The 15282-nt window shown below is 41.7% G+C and overlaps 3 protein-coding genes and 1 non-coding gene across 7 annotated transcripts in view; 1 reads left to right on the forward strand and 3 right to left on the reverse strand.

Annotated features, from left to right (window-relative positions):
* Positions 1 to 33: 33 nt before the first annotated feature.
* plbd1a (phospholipase B domain containing 1a) lies at positions 34 to 6047 on the reverse strand. 2 transcript variants are annotated; one of them, XM_031870925.1, is made up of 11 exons: positions 5826 to 6047; positions 5108 to 5330; positions 4624 to 4707; positions 3997 to 4138; positions 3308 to 3448; positions 2555 to 2699; positions 2218 to 2418; positions 1951 to 2091; positions 1670 to 1855; positions 1306 to 1412; positions 34 to 1185 (listed from the first exon to the last, which is right to left on the reverse strand). In XM_031870925.1, exons 1-11 carry the CDS (start codon positions 6031 to 6033, stop codon positions 1009 to 1011), a joined length of 1755 nt encoding a protein of 584 aa, XP_031726785.1. In that variant the 5' UTR covers positions 6034 to 6047; the 3' UTR covers positions 34 to 1008. The 2 variants fall into 2 exon arrangements, with proteins under 2 accessions (XP_031726785.1, XP_031726786.1); XM_031870926.1 differs by lacking the exon at positions 5826 to 6047 and adding an exon at positions 5748 to 5823.
* A 130-nt stretch (positions 6048 to 6177) lies between these two features.
* On the reverse strand, positions 6178 to 6250 carry trnar-ccu (transfer RNA arginine (anticodon CCU)). Its single transcript has one exon. It is a non-coding gene; the product is annotated as a tRNA-Arg (tRNA).
* A 246-nt stretch (positions 6251 to 6496) lies between these two features.
* On the reverse strand, positions 6497 to 15267 carry pick1 (protein interacting with prkca 1). 3 transcript variants are annotated; one of them, XM_031870929.1, is made up of 13 exons: positions 15244 to 15267; positions 11322 to 11394; positions 10900 to 11011; positions 10660 to 10788; positions 9863 to 9929; positions 9623 to 9712; positions 9464 to 9517; positions 9216 to 9278; positions 8954 to 9087; positions 8752 to 8844; positions 8570 to 8620; positions 8292 to 8436; positions 6497 to 8071 (listed from the first exon to the last, which is right to left on the reverse strand). In XM_031870929.1, the coding sequence occupies exons 2-13, from the start codon at positions 11360 to 11362 to the stop codon at positions 7812 to 7814; spliced, it is 1239 nt and encodes a 412-aa protein (XP_031726789.1). In that variant the 5' UTR covers positions 11363 to 11394; positions 15244 to 15267; the 3' UTR covers positions 6497 to 7811. The 3 variants fall into 3 exon arrangements, with proteins under 3 accessions (XP_031726789.1, XP_031726788.1, XP_031726787.1); XM_031870928.1 differs by lacking the exon at positions 15244 to 15267 and adding an exon at positions 12109 to 12171; XM_031870927.1 differs by lacking the exon at positions 15244 to 15267 and adding an exon at positions 11889 to 12041.
* LOC116396362 (galectin-2-like) overlaps positions 10336 to 15282 on the forward strand; it is a 7170-nt gene continuing 2223 nt past the window's right edge. The window contains exons 1-2 of the mRNA XM_031870932.1: positions 10336 to 10452; positions 10753 to 10819. The gene's annotated coding sequence lies outside the window, so the exon portion shown is untranslated. The remainder of the gene's footprint in view (positions 10453 to 10752; positions 10820 to 15282) is intronic.

Genomic DNA, 15282 nt, shown 5'->3' on the forward strand with positions numbered 1-15282 from the left:
ATATGCAGAAGATTAAAGACAGGACTGTGCTGGTACAACTGTAAAACTTTAATAAACAATCAACACATGAAATGATGGCATGATACAGATGTGCAGTATTACACATCATATTACAAGAAACATAGGCTTGTAATAAATATATCAACCTGAGATATTTTCATTCTGCACAGTATAAGAAATAGATGAATATAAATATCACAGAGAAGATCACAGCCCTGAGTTTGACATTGCACTGATTTATTCATTTACCATTGAAATGATGGTGTTTGCATGTATGAAGACATTCAAGCATTTAAAGAAGGATTAAATCATTTTAGTGATTTAGTGCATTAATTCTGCATATTATAAAATCATTAAGTTGCTGTCAGTGTTTAAGGCACAAATGGCTGCAAGTATAAAAAAGCGTACTGGTTTCTAATGTATTCCAAATTAAATAACGCACATGAGACATATACGCGTTAAAATACTGAGTTTAAAGCTGATTGGCAGTTTGACATCCTGCATTTTATCAGGTGGAAGGAGGTACTGTTAGTCAAAAAAGCTTTATTTGGGACGCAATTCTTAACATTAAAATCCATCCATCCATCCATCCATAGAATGAGGTAACACAACAGTGATTGAGCCTATGGACCAGTGATAAAGCCCTTGCATTATTACAAACTGGGCGTCTGTGTGCGACATTTCCAAGAAGAATCCCAAAAGGCGCACGCCGTTTGGGATTTGGGCCCTCTGGGAAGTAAGATGGAAAAACAACTGCAACAACTGAAGTAAGATGGAAAAACAACTGCAATTACCGCTTATTGCCATGGTTGCCGCCAAAGAGAATGAAATTGGGAACTTTGAGATTGTAACTTTCAGCAATAATTAAATCAAAAATAATCAGTGTGTAAACAGATGTGCGAAGCACAAAAGAAACATCAGATTGTACCTTTGACTCTCATCGTTCCCTACCCCGAAAGCGTCAGACAGACTCTCTCTCTGTCTCACTCACACAAACACAAACACACCTCATGGCTTGAAGAGAAGAGGCTGCATCCCGATGAAGGTAAAGTTGTAGTACAGCGGCAGACCCTGGTGGCTGATGTTGCTGAATTTATCCCAAAAGAACGGCGGGAGTCCGTCCTGTGTCGTTGGCCCGTTCACTGCCTCCGCACGGAAGTCCTCAGCCATGTGGAAATCTGTCACCTGGACGGAGAACAACACAGGAACCAGAGAAACTCTGAGCTAAAAGGCATTCGATTCTACAAGTGACCTCTCGTTACTATAATACAAGATCACTGTTGTGACGGGGTGGCACGGTGGTACCTTAGTGTCATAGCAACCTCCTGGAGTAGGCTTCTCTGCTCTCAGGTCGCCACGGCAGCAGATGGTCTTGCAGGGGTCACCCTTGGAGTATGGCTCCTTCTTGTAGTCTGAAAACCAACAGACAAACAACAACAGTAACATTACACATGTGGCCACAAGTCCTCTTCTGGGCTGATAAGTAAATCTTTATTTAAAATGTGGGACCAACATTACTATGACTGACTAGGATTCATGATTACCTGGAGAAGCAAGCTCATTCAGTTAACAAACATGTCAATGTTTGTTTGATCATTGTGACTTAGTTGAAACGGAGAACCAGCTGAATGCGAGTCAGAAAATACCAAAAGCAGACAGAGCCACACACCATTAGACCTCATAATGTGCTTCAAGGAGTCCAGGTCCTTGACATCAGCCTGGTCACGGCGGAAGATCTTGGCTCTGGGACAGAGATCGTAGGAGAAGTCTTCTCCATGCTCCTCCCACATTTCTCCATAACCACTCAGCGTGTAGATCTTGTGGTGGAAAGGAACGTTGTAGGACGGCCAGTAACCTTTGGTTAACGAGGGCAGAAGGAAAGACAAACTCTACAAACGATCACATGAAACAAATACTGTAGAAAAACAGAATAACAAGATCTGTTGTTACCTCTGCGCAGAGCCTGTGTCTGGTCAGAGTACTCCACCAGCCCAGGGATCTGCTCCACCACAGTCAGAGCGCCGTCATCAACACTGTGGCCCAGCTGCACCTTGCTCCTGTCCAACACCATGTACTGGTTGTTGTAGGTGCCTACACAAGCAGAGCCAGAGATGTGGTCTTTTAGCGGCTAATGTCGCCTCGAGCACAGATGAGGACCAGGCTGAAGAGGTCTGGTGAGTTCACTTCTTTCTAACTACAAAATATATAATCACTAACCAGAGTTGTGCATGGAGAATGTTTTTGCCCACTCTTCTCCAGTATGTGCCAAACTGTGAGCCAGCCTGACCCTCTGCCACGCCAGGAGGCTGTTGGGAGTGATTGTGCCAAAGAGGGAGGTGTTAAAGACATCGTTGGTGGTCTGGGTCATCATCAGACCACTGCCCAAGAGGTAGAAGTCATCCAGAGACACAAGGAACCCTGAAGAGGAAGATTAAGCTGAGATACTGACATACTTGACAAAAGTTGTGTGGAAAACTGATTGCAAATCGCTACAATTCCACCATTGTCTTTGTTGAATGATTCTTGCTAAGGAGAATTCCTGGGCCCTTCATACCAGGGTAGCTGCTGAAGGACAGTTTCCCGGTGGCTGTGTGGGGCTCAGTGATGTGGAAATCCCAGTGTTTGTAGATTCGCATTGTAGCAGCGTACGTGTACCAGCTGGAGTGGGCAAACAAGAGGTTCTCAAAGCCGGGCAGCATCTGAGGAGGAAAACAGTGAAGTGTGGAGTTAGACTCCACAGTCAATACGATGTTCCTGTGTCAGCAGAAATGAGTGGAATGTGTGTCGTAAATGTGGCAGTGCTCAACAATGCAGCAAAAAAGATATAGTAATATTTCTGCTATTACTGTTACTAAATATATTTTATGACAGAGGACTCACACTTTCTCTGATACTAAGGCCTGTTTCTTACCCCACACTATACACATTTTCACAAACACAAGAGTGAGTGGGAGTTCTTTGTTTATGTAGCAAACTTTCACTACACACAAATACACGACTGCGTCTCTGGGAACAGAGTGGTGGTCACAGAGGAGCATATAGCACTTTTATAGACTAAATTCTTCACTAATGCAAAGAGAGAGCCTTAAAAGAAGATGCAGGATGACGAATAATATTTTCTCATTCTGCCAATGCACCTGTGTATTTGTTTAGGAAATTAATTTGTAGTTTGTAACTGCTTTTTTATTAAATTTAGCACATTTAAGTCAATCACCTGATTACAGCTGTTGTTTTACTGATATAAAACACATATTGTGCACGGGAGCTTTGAGGAACACCCCTCACTGTACATGTCTTGACCTCTGACCTTGATGAGAGCAGAGCAGTGTCCCATCCCTGGAAGTTTGTAGTTTCTGAGCGGAGGGTTGGAGGTGGGAACTAAGGCTGGGATCAGATCCAGCAGGTCTCCCACTGCATTCAGGAACTGGACGGCAAACAGGGACAGCGGCTATGGGAAGGAGGCCAGATAAACAGCTGTTTGTCAGAAAACGAAAATGAGTAGTAGTGTTGCTTCCATAGTGAGACAGCCACTAATCTAAAAATAAATATCTTACAAAACAAGTGATAAGCTTAAAATGACTGAAACCATGAGCTATTAAGAAACATTTCATACCAAATCTGCACTATCCAAGCTGCAGTTTAACTTTATGACCCAACAACAATCTGTTACCTGGCAGAGCAGTATTTAAAGCCGTTATATGGATCTTAAAGTGGAGTTTATAGTTTCCATAAGATCCAGATTATTCCATTTATATATATTTATTCTTAATTAGGGCACTTCTATGTTTTATCTTTACATATGCATACACTTGAAACCTGAATTTGAACAGTTGCAGTTGATTATTCTGTATTTTCCCATTGATTTACACCTTTTATGTATGTTGTTTAATTGTTTTTGTCTGTCCCCAAAGGGCTTCAATGCTCATAAAAGAGCCTGTTTAAACAAGAGTTAAATTGCAATGATAAGATAATGTTGACATTATGTGCCCTTCTTACCTTTTTCCCCTGTTGCTTGGCCCAGTGTGCGACTCCCGCTTGCAGTCCATCCATCTGAGCCACGATGAAGCCTGCGTGTTTCCACAGAGGATCGGACCTCTTGTTCAGTTTTACCTGCTCTCTGGTCCATGAGTCCTGCTTCCTACAAGCCCAAGAGTGACATTATTCATCATAATTATTCACTGTAAAACATGACCAAAAGCTCTGCAGATACATGTCAATGAGCTGACTTGAAAACAATCCAAAGTTACTTAAACAAACAACAATATTGTCTCTGTTCTCCTTTTCCTGCTGAATTTGACTGTAATCATTTTCAGGAATGAACTACATTAAACTCGGGTCAAGAGCAGGCGAATGCATCACAGAAATCTAACAGAGCTTAAAGATCTGGCCACAGTCTGAGCTGAACTGAACAATTCTGAAATGAGGATGTGAGAGATTGTGACAGTACTGTGGGACTCAGATTCTACTGTATATAAATTACTACTGTATATAAATTGTTTGGTAATACTAATACTAATACTAATAATACTGTATATAAATGTTGATACTGTGTATTCTACTGTATGTGACTGCGGTGCTGCTGCTGTGGTTTTAATGTTTTAAAGGAAAACAAAACAGACTCACGTCATGAAACTCTGAACTGGGCCGAGGATCTTTGGGTCGTGGATCAGCTGCGGATACATGTTGGTATAGTGGTCCATCATCTGCCTGGGGAGAAAGAATATGCATGAATACCCAAATAATGTAATCAGAATGAAAGAAATACAGTATTTACAATGTTACAACCATGTTATTGATAATGTTTGATTAGTCAGTAGTTTATTATCGCTAGGATTTATATTTTTACTGCATTGTGAGGGAGGCTGGTGGGGGCTGTCTATCATTTCTTAATTGTTACAGAAGGTGATGAAGGTCAAAGCTCATCAAAGTTTCTTATCTCCAAGTTTCTAATCAGACGTATATATGATCAACATACTAACCAACCAATCACCAATTTGATTACTGATATTTGTTTCGTTTTAATAATCAGATGTTGAGGTAGAAGCATGAACTCATGATGAGGACTCGAGAGGAAAAGAGAGCGTGACAGCACATTCATCACACTTACTGGGCAGTGAGGAAGCCTTCGAGGTAGCCAGCCAGGAAGAAAGTCACCTCATCAGTTTCAGGGGTCTGCCCATACCCGGCACGGATCTCCAGGACGCTCCAGCCTGTACTCGAGAGGGTATCATTCAGATAACCGTAGGCATCCCCTTCCGTCTCCAGCACCCCTTCCTTCAGCAGGACAACCTTGTGTTGAGGGTCCCAGTACACCGTGGCTGCTGTCATCTCTGAGAATAAATCATACACCAGTAAGAGGACATGAATAAAACAAAATGGCTATACAAGGTCATGTAGACTGATGGCTGTAAAACAAAATATTAATTTGGGGATATTGACTCCTAGAATCACAAGACTAGATGTCCCATTCACTAAAAATATCCCACCCTGCATGTCTGAATTGTGTCCTTCTCTTCTTTCATAGTCTAAATGTTTCTACATTTGCTTATATTACAATTGATTTAAATACATAAACCAAAATGAAGGTTAAAACTAAACATGGCAGTGGAAGGAGCCCTCGTGAGTGTGGGGATTACCCTGTATGTAAGGTTAAATGGCTCAAGAAAACAGGCTATTCAGTTCATTTCAGAATCATAATAGTTGACAGCGAGTCAGTCAAATTTATACAGAAGTGCATGCATGCTTACAGCGAACCACATTTTGTTAAATCCTGAATCGATCCTGAAGCAACAACCCGTGATTTCATACAGACGTGGCTTACTTACTGTCCGGAGAGGCGAATGTCGTAGCCACAATAAATAACAGAAGGACATAAAGCCTCTTTGGTAAACGCATTGTTGTGTTAATGCCGTTTAAAGCTAATCTAACTGCAGAATAGAGACGCGGATCAGTCACAAATAGCTCAAGGCGAAGAGAAAATCTGACATATTGCGGAAGTCCGAGTAAACCTGAGTGAGCGGAGCGTTTCCTCATTGGCTGCTGAGCGGAGGGAACGGGAACAACGTAATATGTCCTTGAAATAGAAAATGACAGACAGCGCTAAGTATCATAAGCAATGGAAATAGTTCAAAACCATTTCTGCCTATTTTATTATTTTTCCACAATAAAGAAAAGACTCACCCCAGACGGGACTCGAACCCACAATCCCTGGCTTAGGAGGCCAGTGCCTTATCCATTAGGCCACTGGGGCTTGGCGGCAATCCCAACACACCACGTACATACTTATACGCATCCATATGCATAACATTACTTGCGTTACAAATTGTAACTCTCTGGAAATGGCTACTGGCTTTTTTATGGTACAACCCGATAAATAACATTCTACATTTCAGCCAATAAGCTGTTACGTTAGGTGACTAAGGACCGAGCTGTGTAAGATGACACAGTAGCTCTTTCTGATTCATTACGTTCCAGTTATTGAGTAAAAGACAACACGAACGATATGTTTTTTTTAATTCAACACATAGTGTAGTCGTTGATGACTGCAGGACAGTGTGGTGCCTCCCCCTAGTGTTCCCAATAGTAAATCATGACAATGCACAAAATCATCTTATCCCCTGAAGGCAACGAGAAGCCACAGAAGAGAATTATATTGACTATAAAATAGAATCCAATCTTCTAATTAAAAGCTTTTAAATATATATTGACAAAAAGAATAAATAAAGTGGAAATGACAATAACAAATAAAACAGTTGATACACCCTTTCCCTTTGTACACAGTTATTTACATGTAGTGTTTCATCATCTATGACTTCCACACAGCGGTAAAGCTCTGTGAGTCCATTACCTTTCTCCTCCTCAACAGAAACACTACCATTGGTGGAATGAAAGAAAACAAACGTGCTGTTGACGAGGAGAGCAATTGAGGTGTGTTGCAAGAGAGTTAGAAAAAAAATAAACACATTTTGACTTGAAACGTGCAGTAAAAGCAGGTGAAACAGATTAAAAAATAGACTTTGGTTGTGAAGCTTTTCAGAGCTCGACACAAATTGCAGACTCTCCCTTGTGAAACAACTAAAGATGTGCTCAGAAGAATAGAAAAGAAAAGAGGACAAAGGAATGTAACAGCTTCATGTAACAAACTTCATTCAGTCTTCATCTTCAGCAATACCGTCAGATGTTGTATCCAGTAGTGTCATTTGTCATGTTTGTTAAGCTGAGGAGAAAGTGTCACTTAACATTCACCACAAAATATCATTTTTGGTGGCTGAATAAATCCCTGTCCAAAAAATGACAAGTTTGTAGCAAAGAAAATAACAAAAAACAAAAGTTAATATCAAGATATAACTTTAACAATCCACAATATGCACATTGACACGCAGCCCCGGCCCACCAGGCTTCATTAAGAGCTAAGAAGGCACACCTCATAATCTCATCACCTCACGATCACACAAATCCTGTTCTGCCACATCAAAACCCCTCCATAGCGTTCAGATTGAGCCGACAGTCAGAAGTATGGTGAAATAATCACAAAGCTGTTGATTTTAGAGTATCCAAAAAGACAGAAACACCACGAAAACACGAACATACAGCATTATAGCAGCAACCTTTAGTAGTATTCACCATTTAAACTGCTTTACTCCACTGCAAAGACCGCTGCTTGGTGAGTGCATTGACATTAGATGCAAGTGAAGAACAGTTATGTTAGAGGGGTGGACTTCATCTCACACAACACGCACACGCGCACGCACACACACACACACACACACACACACACACACACACACACACACACGCTAGCTCGCTCACTGTCATTCGTCATCGATCAGTTTCTCAGCGCCATTCTCTGCTCGTCTCTCTGTGCCGCTCCCTCCTTCCTCTCCTCCCTCCCCCTCCTCCTCATCATCATCCCCGGCGTAGGACAACGACTGGCTGCCGTAGTTGATGGTGGTGCGGGAGAGGTCCACTTCAATGGGGAAGACATCCGCCTCCTTCAGGACGGCGTAGCACTCGTCGTAGTAATGGGACATGCCTGAGACGAAGCGCTGCAGCTGGAACACAATGTCCTGGACTGCAGGTGAAGAAGAGAGGAGGGACAAGAGAGGATCATCTATGTTAATCAGTGAACAACTAACACTGTTAAAATGTGCTTAACATGGCGAGTGAGTGACAGACATTTCTGTTGAACAGAGAGAAACCGATCAGACAGATGTCACGGTGTACCACTAGTGCCAGTTTACAATCGACTGAGAAGGTGAATGGAAAAAAGCCCAACAACAACAACAACAGACCGTGTTTCTGGTCCAGCAGCTCTATCTTCTCCAGAACGTCCTTCCTCATTTTGGCAAAGCGGGCGCGAGCCTCCTGCCGACACCGCAGCACCAAACGGTATTCATAGTTACCGGTGCTGACCCGGTACAGGGGCTCTCCCATGGCCTGTAGGAAGAAGCCCACCAATCACTGCTTCGGATGATACGAGTACAAGACTCCTCCGAGAGACGTGAAGCAACACATTTATATAAATGGTAACCCCTTAAATCTTGTGTATAGAATGAAAACGAGAACTCACAATACTGCTGTATTCTTCATCATCCATCTCCTTCACCTTCAGGCAGTATGACTGAAACACACAAAGAATCCATTCCGTCTGTCTGTAGACCGATCGTGAGCTACATCGGTCAGATTTACAAGTGATGACACCGTGTTGTGCATCGCACTGGAACCAAAAGGCACAGAGTGCTGCTGCCTTACCAGATATTCAAACTTCACATCCAGGTACTTGCGGATGGTGAGCTTCGTGTCGGGTATGGCCTTGTGAAGGTACGTGTTCAGATCGTGGAGCATCTGCACAACGAGACGTCAGACAGACCATTCAGTGATGTTGGATTAACTGCAGACATCCTCACAAACAACTTCACAATGGTTTCAAAGTCAAACTTGAATCCGTACTCACAGGTTTGATTGTCTTTAGCAGCTGAATACCGTATTTCTCAATGTTGCGGTGAGCGTCAGCAAATTTCACAAAAGCCTCGCTGGCTGCAGCTTGAGGCTCTCGCACCCCGATGACCGAGAAGACGTCACCAAACGCTGGAGGGGTAGAATTTAGAATACAGACACATCAGACACTGAAGCTCAGACAGATTGAGATCTGTTAAGAGGATCTGGTTTGTGCTTTTCTTCTTTGCTTGAGTTTGATTTTGAACACAGGAACTCACCTCTGTGAGTTTGAGAAAGCTCAAAGAAAGCTCTGAGCAGTCTCTTCGTGTGCTCCATCAGCCCTACGAGCAAACACAAGAATGAAGCATTGGTTTGAACAAACAGGAACAGGTGACTCTTTACAGGAACTCACTTTGACACAGTGCATCTGATTAAAACGCCACATGAACAGTCACCTTACTGATCACACTAAACTACAACACTTCAGTTCACCGAAGGCCAGTTTTGTAATTTGATTATTCTTCACCTTTGTAGAGCTCTGCTGTTTTCTCCAGCTCCTCCAGTCTCTTGACCAGTCCATCTGTAGAGTAAATCCACGGGAGTTGAGCTTCATATCGATCCACATAAATGCACTAATACATATACAGCATGCTCATAATAATAATAATAATAATAATAATCTCACCGTTGCATAGAATAGCCCTACTGAGTCCAAGAGCATCTGCTGTGCCTGAGCTCATATTCTCTACCAGGCGATGTTTGACTTTTTTCAGCACTGGAAGACACAGCGAACGTGTTCAACGGACACAAACAGCACTGAGTAAAAGTTACTGTGATGAAGGAAGAAGGCTATTCACAGCATTACAATACATAACCCTCATGCAGTAACATGAACGGACTGAATCACGACTAATAGAGGAGATACCTATATCCAGCGACTTCCCCTGTTTGGGGTCCGCCTGCAGTTTGTTGTAGTGGATTACTGCTTCTTCCTGTGAAAATCAACAACACAAAACGTACATATTTAAAAGTAGACCATCTCTAGAGGACAAACTGTATCTGCCATTCATTTAGTCTTATAAAATCTAAAAATGAACCTTTAAAATGCAATATGTTATCTTCTTATAGGAGGTCAAATTGATAATGTGCAAACTTTTCCAGCTTCATAGTGCCGAAGGTGAAGTTCATATTGCACATTCATTTGCCCTGAATGGGAAACAGCAACACATTCTGATCCTTTAAATCCCACGTTGCACCTCGTCTTTAATCCATCATGCAGTCGTGTCCAGTCATGGAATTTTCTGGGTGCGAACAATGGATGCCTAAATAAACACAGACACCCTGCACTGGTGACGTTATACTAAACGCGATGGGCTATTGTCCCGACCCCTGCAGCACCGCTTGCCGAGCCAGTAAAGTCCCTCTTTTCCAGTTTGATGGCGAGGTTGCATCCACAATCTGTAAACTTTCGGACTATTCGCTGATAAATCTTCGGCCCAGGTGGGACGCAGAAATGTAAGTAATGTCCGATTCCTTTTGCGTGTTTCTATTCATCTCCATATGTGCTTGAATTTGACTTTTGAACTCATTAAAAAGGTGGTCATTAGTGGTGTGGAGTTATTATTATAAATCTAGATTGTATATCCAAAACATCGTAGAAGAAGTAAGTAATAAGCCATCTGAGCATTTCCTGGTGGGAATCCATCCCCAGTATTTGTGTACCTGCACAGCTTGAATCATCTTTGCCACCTCCACTTTGGTCTTTCCCTTCACTGGTTTCCCGTTCACGCCTGTGATTTCATCCCCTGCTGCCAGTGTCCCATCCAGAGCTGCTGGTGTGTTATCAAAGACCTGTAAGACACCAGAAACCACATTAAAACAGGTACCAATGACACAGAAACACTGTATGTTCTTACATTTTATACTTTAGTGAATTGTTCAGATCAATTGTTCTGTATATACCTGAACAATGTAGAGACAAGGGCAGTACTGTGCCCCACCACCAATGCTGATGCCAATAAGGTTATTGGCATCTTTCTTCAAACACACAGTACCAGGTACTGTTGGTATCCCCCTGATGAGGACACACACGATACTTTGAGATTTGTAGCATTTAGTTGATCCTGGTTTTGCATTTTAATAAGTTCAACCTTGTAGTATAAAATCCTACAAGTTCATAAACATTTAGTTCAATAATGAGAGGAAAGTTCAATCAGGACTCAGGCTCAGCTTCTGTTTTAAGGGTTTAGTGATATCTCAGTCTCAACATGGTTTGATTAGTCAGTGACTGTCCCACAGTCTAAACTGAAGATTTAAAAATTGACACACTGAAACATAACTGAATAGCGCAGATCATAAAAAGGGGAAACATAATTGGGACTCACAGTTTGTCCTCCTCCAATTCATAATCCATGTCTGTGAACATTACAGGAAAGTGTCAATCCTGTCGCTGTGAACCTGTGAGTGATGAACACACATCACGTTAAATACTGTGAGACTGTATTAAGACAGACACAACAAGACAGGTTTATGTTAATTTGCTTGCTCAGTTTGGGCTAAAACTACAACAGGTGATTTAAAGTGAGCTCATGTTGGCGGAGAATACAATACAAGTATCAACTGGAATTGATCCCATAATAAGACAGATGATCCCACTGATGTCAGAGCTGTCGGTGAAACACGCTAACGTAGCTGCTGCAGCATCTGGACGAACAGCTGCTTACTTTCAGTGCATGCTAACTAAAGCTACCCGATGTTGCCCAGTTAAATGAGTCTCAACGTGCAACACGTACAACAATCAAGGCGGTTTGACGACTGATATATTTCTTTGTAGTGACGGAAAGTAACAGAAAAAAGGCTTACTAACGTTACAGTAGCTAGAACATTAGCAGCTAACGTAACGTTAGACTATTTGGAAGTGGAATAGCAAACATATGCCGAAAACGATTTACCTTTGTTTGACTTCGCACCAGTTTCGCGTACAAATGTCACTTAGTATGTAAACAAAGCGCAATGTATTTTTTAAATCGCTCCCTTTAGTCGCAATTATCCTAATTTCTGTATCCACTTGCAGCTCCTCTGTTTACTTTATTTTGTCACTTCCGGCAGAATAGCGGAAGTTGTTGTAGAGAAAGATAATTTTTTTAGTCGGAATACAAGAGATATTTATACCTGTATCTATATTTTTCTGGATTGGTATAAACGTTGTTATCAACCAATATTAAGCCCATGTTATTCCTTCAAAGAAAGTCTTCAATGTATAATCCTGGGGTTTTACTGCCCTCCAGTGGTCACAGTCGGCAACTGCAGCATTTTAATTTAGTCAAGCTAGCGTCAATATACAGACATAATACCACACTACCACTTCCGGTAGTACTTTCAAATTCCAGTGCCTAAACTGAAGCCATCCGAAATGAAATAACAGTGTTCACAAAATATTAATGTATATCATAAAATACATTTAAAAGAGTCGTTCTGACGAGCAAGGCGGTTGTCACGTGACCGACGTGGGTACACAAGCTAGCACTGCTACTGCTAGCAAGCCCTTTAGTTTGTTTTTTGCAGAACTGATATTCTTTTGGCAGAGTCAACAAAAACACGTTAACATTCAATAGCTTCCATTTTAATGTATTTGCAGTTCCACACTACTTGAAAACGACCACTAATAAATTACATATACATACACAGTTGTGTGAAAAAGTGTTTGCCCCCTTCCTGATTTCTTATTTTTTTGCATGTTTGTCACACTTAAATGTTTCAGATCATCAAACAAATTTAAATATTAGACAAAGATAACACAAGTAAACACAAAATGCAGTTTTTAAATGAAGGTTTTTATTATTAAGGGTGAAAAAAAAAAATCCAAACCTACATGGCCCTGTGTGAAAAAGTGATTGCCCCCTAAACCTAATAACTGGTTGGGCCACCCTTAGCAGCAACAACTGCAATCAAGCGTTTGCGATAACTGGCAATGAGTCTTTTACAGCGCTGTAGAGGAATTTTGGCCCACTCATCTTTGTAGAATTGTTGTAATTCAGCCACATTGGAAGGTTTTCGAGCATGAACCGCCTTTTTAAGGTCATGCCACAGCATCTCAATCGGATTCAGGTCAGGACTTTGACTAGGCCACTCCAAAGTCTTCATTTTGTTTTTCTTAAGCCATTCAGAGGTGGACTTGCTGGTGTGTTTTGGATGATTGTCCTGCTGCAGAACCCAAGTGCGCTTCAGCTTGACGTCACGAACAGGTGGCCGGACATTCTCCTTCAGGATTTTTTGGTAGACATCAGAATTCATGGTTCCATTTACCACAGCAAGTCTTCCAGGTCCTGAAGCAGCAAAACAGCCCCAGACCATCACACTACCACCACCATATTTTACTGTTGGTATGATGTTCCTTTTCTGAAATGCCGTGTTACTTTCACGCCAGATGTAATGGGACATACACCTTCCAAAAGTTCAACTTTTGTCTCGTCAGTCCACAGAGTATTTTCCCAAAAGTCTTGGGGATCATCAAGATGTTTTCTGGCAAAACTGAGACGAGCCTTTATGTTCTTTTTGCTCAGCAGTGGTTTTCGTCTTGGAACTCTGCCATGCAGGCCATTTTTGCCCAGTCTCTTTCTTATGGTGGAGTCATGAACACTGACCTTAATTGAGGCAAGTGAGGCCTGCAGTTCTTTGGATGTTGTTCTGGGGTCTTTTGTGACCTCTTGGATGAGTCGTCGCTGCGCTCTTGGGGTAATTTTGGTCGGCCGGCCACTCCTGGGAAGGTTCACCACTGTTCCATGTTTTCACCATTTGTGGATAATGGCTCTCACTGTGGTTCGCTGGAGTCCCAAAGCTTTAGAAATGGCTTTGTAACCTTTTCCAGACTGATAGATCTCAATTACTTTGTTTCTCATTTGTTCCTGAATTTCTTTGGATCGCAGCATGATGTCTAGCTTTTGAGGATCTTTTGGTCTACCTCACTTTGTCAGGCAGGTCCTATTTAAGTGACTTCTTGATTGAGAACAGGTGTGGCAGTAATCAGGCCTGGGTGTGGCTAGAGAAATTGAACTCAGCTTTCCAAAGATGTGATAAACCAGTTAATTTATGTTTTAACAGGGGGGCAATCACTTTTTCACACAGGCAGATACTTTCAAAGGAAAGTCATCTCCACCTAGTGTCCACTACGACCTGCAAGACGATGGTCCCATATGGAGGCAGCCGTAGCTAGTTTTCGATCCCTTGCTAACTATGCTAAGTCATTTATACCCATTTGGGCAAACACAAACGTATATGATTCCAAATACACTCGATTTAACCTCTATCTCCACTTTGTTTCAAGGCAGCATTTAGAGTAGAGCAAACGTACTTGGCAATAAACTGTTTCTGATTCAGAATTGTGGTAGAACTGCAAGAAATTAATAAAGACAACGTCATTGCAGACATAGCAGCATACTACAACTTCCGGTATGTGCTTTCAAAATAAAGTGGCCAAACTGAAGCATCTAGAAAAGATAACATAAATCAATCGTCTTCGTAGCTACAGTTCATAAAGTCCATAAGGGAAATTACGACGAGCAAGGTGGTCATGTGACAATGTTACTGATAAGTAGCACAATTATTATTTTACTGTAACAGTTACCACATTTTCACACTGTGATAACTTGAGGTCCAGGATTGTTTCATGATTGATAACCATGTCCACCAATACACATGATCCGTATTGATATCTGTGTTATTCTCACTGATGAATATATGGAGTTTGAGTTTTAAATTGTAATAACTATACAACTATTATAGCATACAATAATAGATTATTGTAACTGACAGTTTGGCCCCTATATTTTGAAAGTATTTACAAGAAGTGTTATTTTGTCAGCTTTGACGCTGATTAAATTATTTTAACATGTGACCTGGAGGGCAGTAAAGCCACCAAACCATTAGCACAGATCACATTTGTATAAGGGACAGTGCAAAAGTTATTGGGGTGGAGAGGAGCTGCATCTTTTATTTCATTTAATAAAAAGCGACCCTTATATTTTCGTGACACTCTACCTGACAACCGAACTTCCAGACATTTGAATTACGAAGCTTACCGTTACATCAAAACACACATTGACACCATCACCGAGTCACAGACGCATCTTTAAAATAAAGAATACATATAAATTATATTAGCTTTTCTGTCGCCTGTATATGGCTGCAGTTTATCGCTTGTTTTGGAGCAGCAGCGGGAGACGCGGAGTGAACTTTTTCTTACGGAGAGCTGAGCCAAAAGCACCGGCAAAATATGAAAAGAAGTTTATCAGTAAAGCTGCTGCTCACCGACGTGCAGCACTGCTCACCGACGTGCAGCACTGCTCA

The sequence above is a fragment of the Anarrhichthys ocellatus genome, unplaced genomic scaffold (genome assembly GCF_004355925.1).
Source record: "Anarrhichthys ocellatus isolate YVR2014 unplaced genomic scaffold, GSC_Weel_1.0 scaffold55, whole genome shotgun sequence".
Taxonomy (NCBI): Eukaryota; Metazoa; Chordata; class Actinopteri; order Perciformes; family Anarhichadidae; genus Anarrhichthys; species Anarrhichthys ocellatus.

What these genes read in the sequence shown, in the direction of transcription:
- plbd1a (XM_031870925.1), bottom strand. Translation starts at nt 6,033, where the DNA reads ATGAGGAAACGCTCCGCTCACTCAGGTTTACTCGGACTTCCGCAATAT. An exon ending in CCAAGCAACAGGGGAAAAAG is followed by an intron (nt 3,449 to 3,996) that starts GTAAGAAGGGCA and finishes TCCTTCCCATAG; the next exon opens with CCGCTGTCCCTGTTTGCCGT. An exon ending in GTCCTTCAGCAGCTACCCTG is followed by an intron (nt 2,419 to 2,554) that starts GTATGAAGGGCC and finishes CTTCCTCTTCAG; the next exon opens with GGTTCCTTGTGTCTCTGGAT.
- pick1 (XM_031870929.1), bottom strand. Translation starts at nt 11,362, where the DNA reads ATGTTCACAGACATGGATTATGAATTGGAGGAGGACAAACT. An exon ending in AACAGCAGAGCTCTACAAAG is followed by an intron (nt 9,279 to 9,463) that starts GTGAAGAATAAT and finishes GTTTGCTCGTAG; the next exon opens with GGCTGATGGAGCACACGAAG. An exon ending in ATGAAGAATACAGCAGTATT is followed by an intron (nt 8,437 to 8,569) that starts GTGAGTTCTCGT and finishes TTCTTCCTACAG; the next exon opens with GCCATGGGAGAGCCCCTGTA.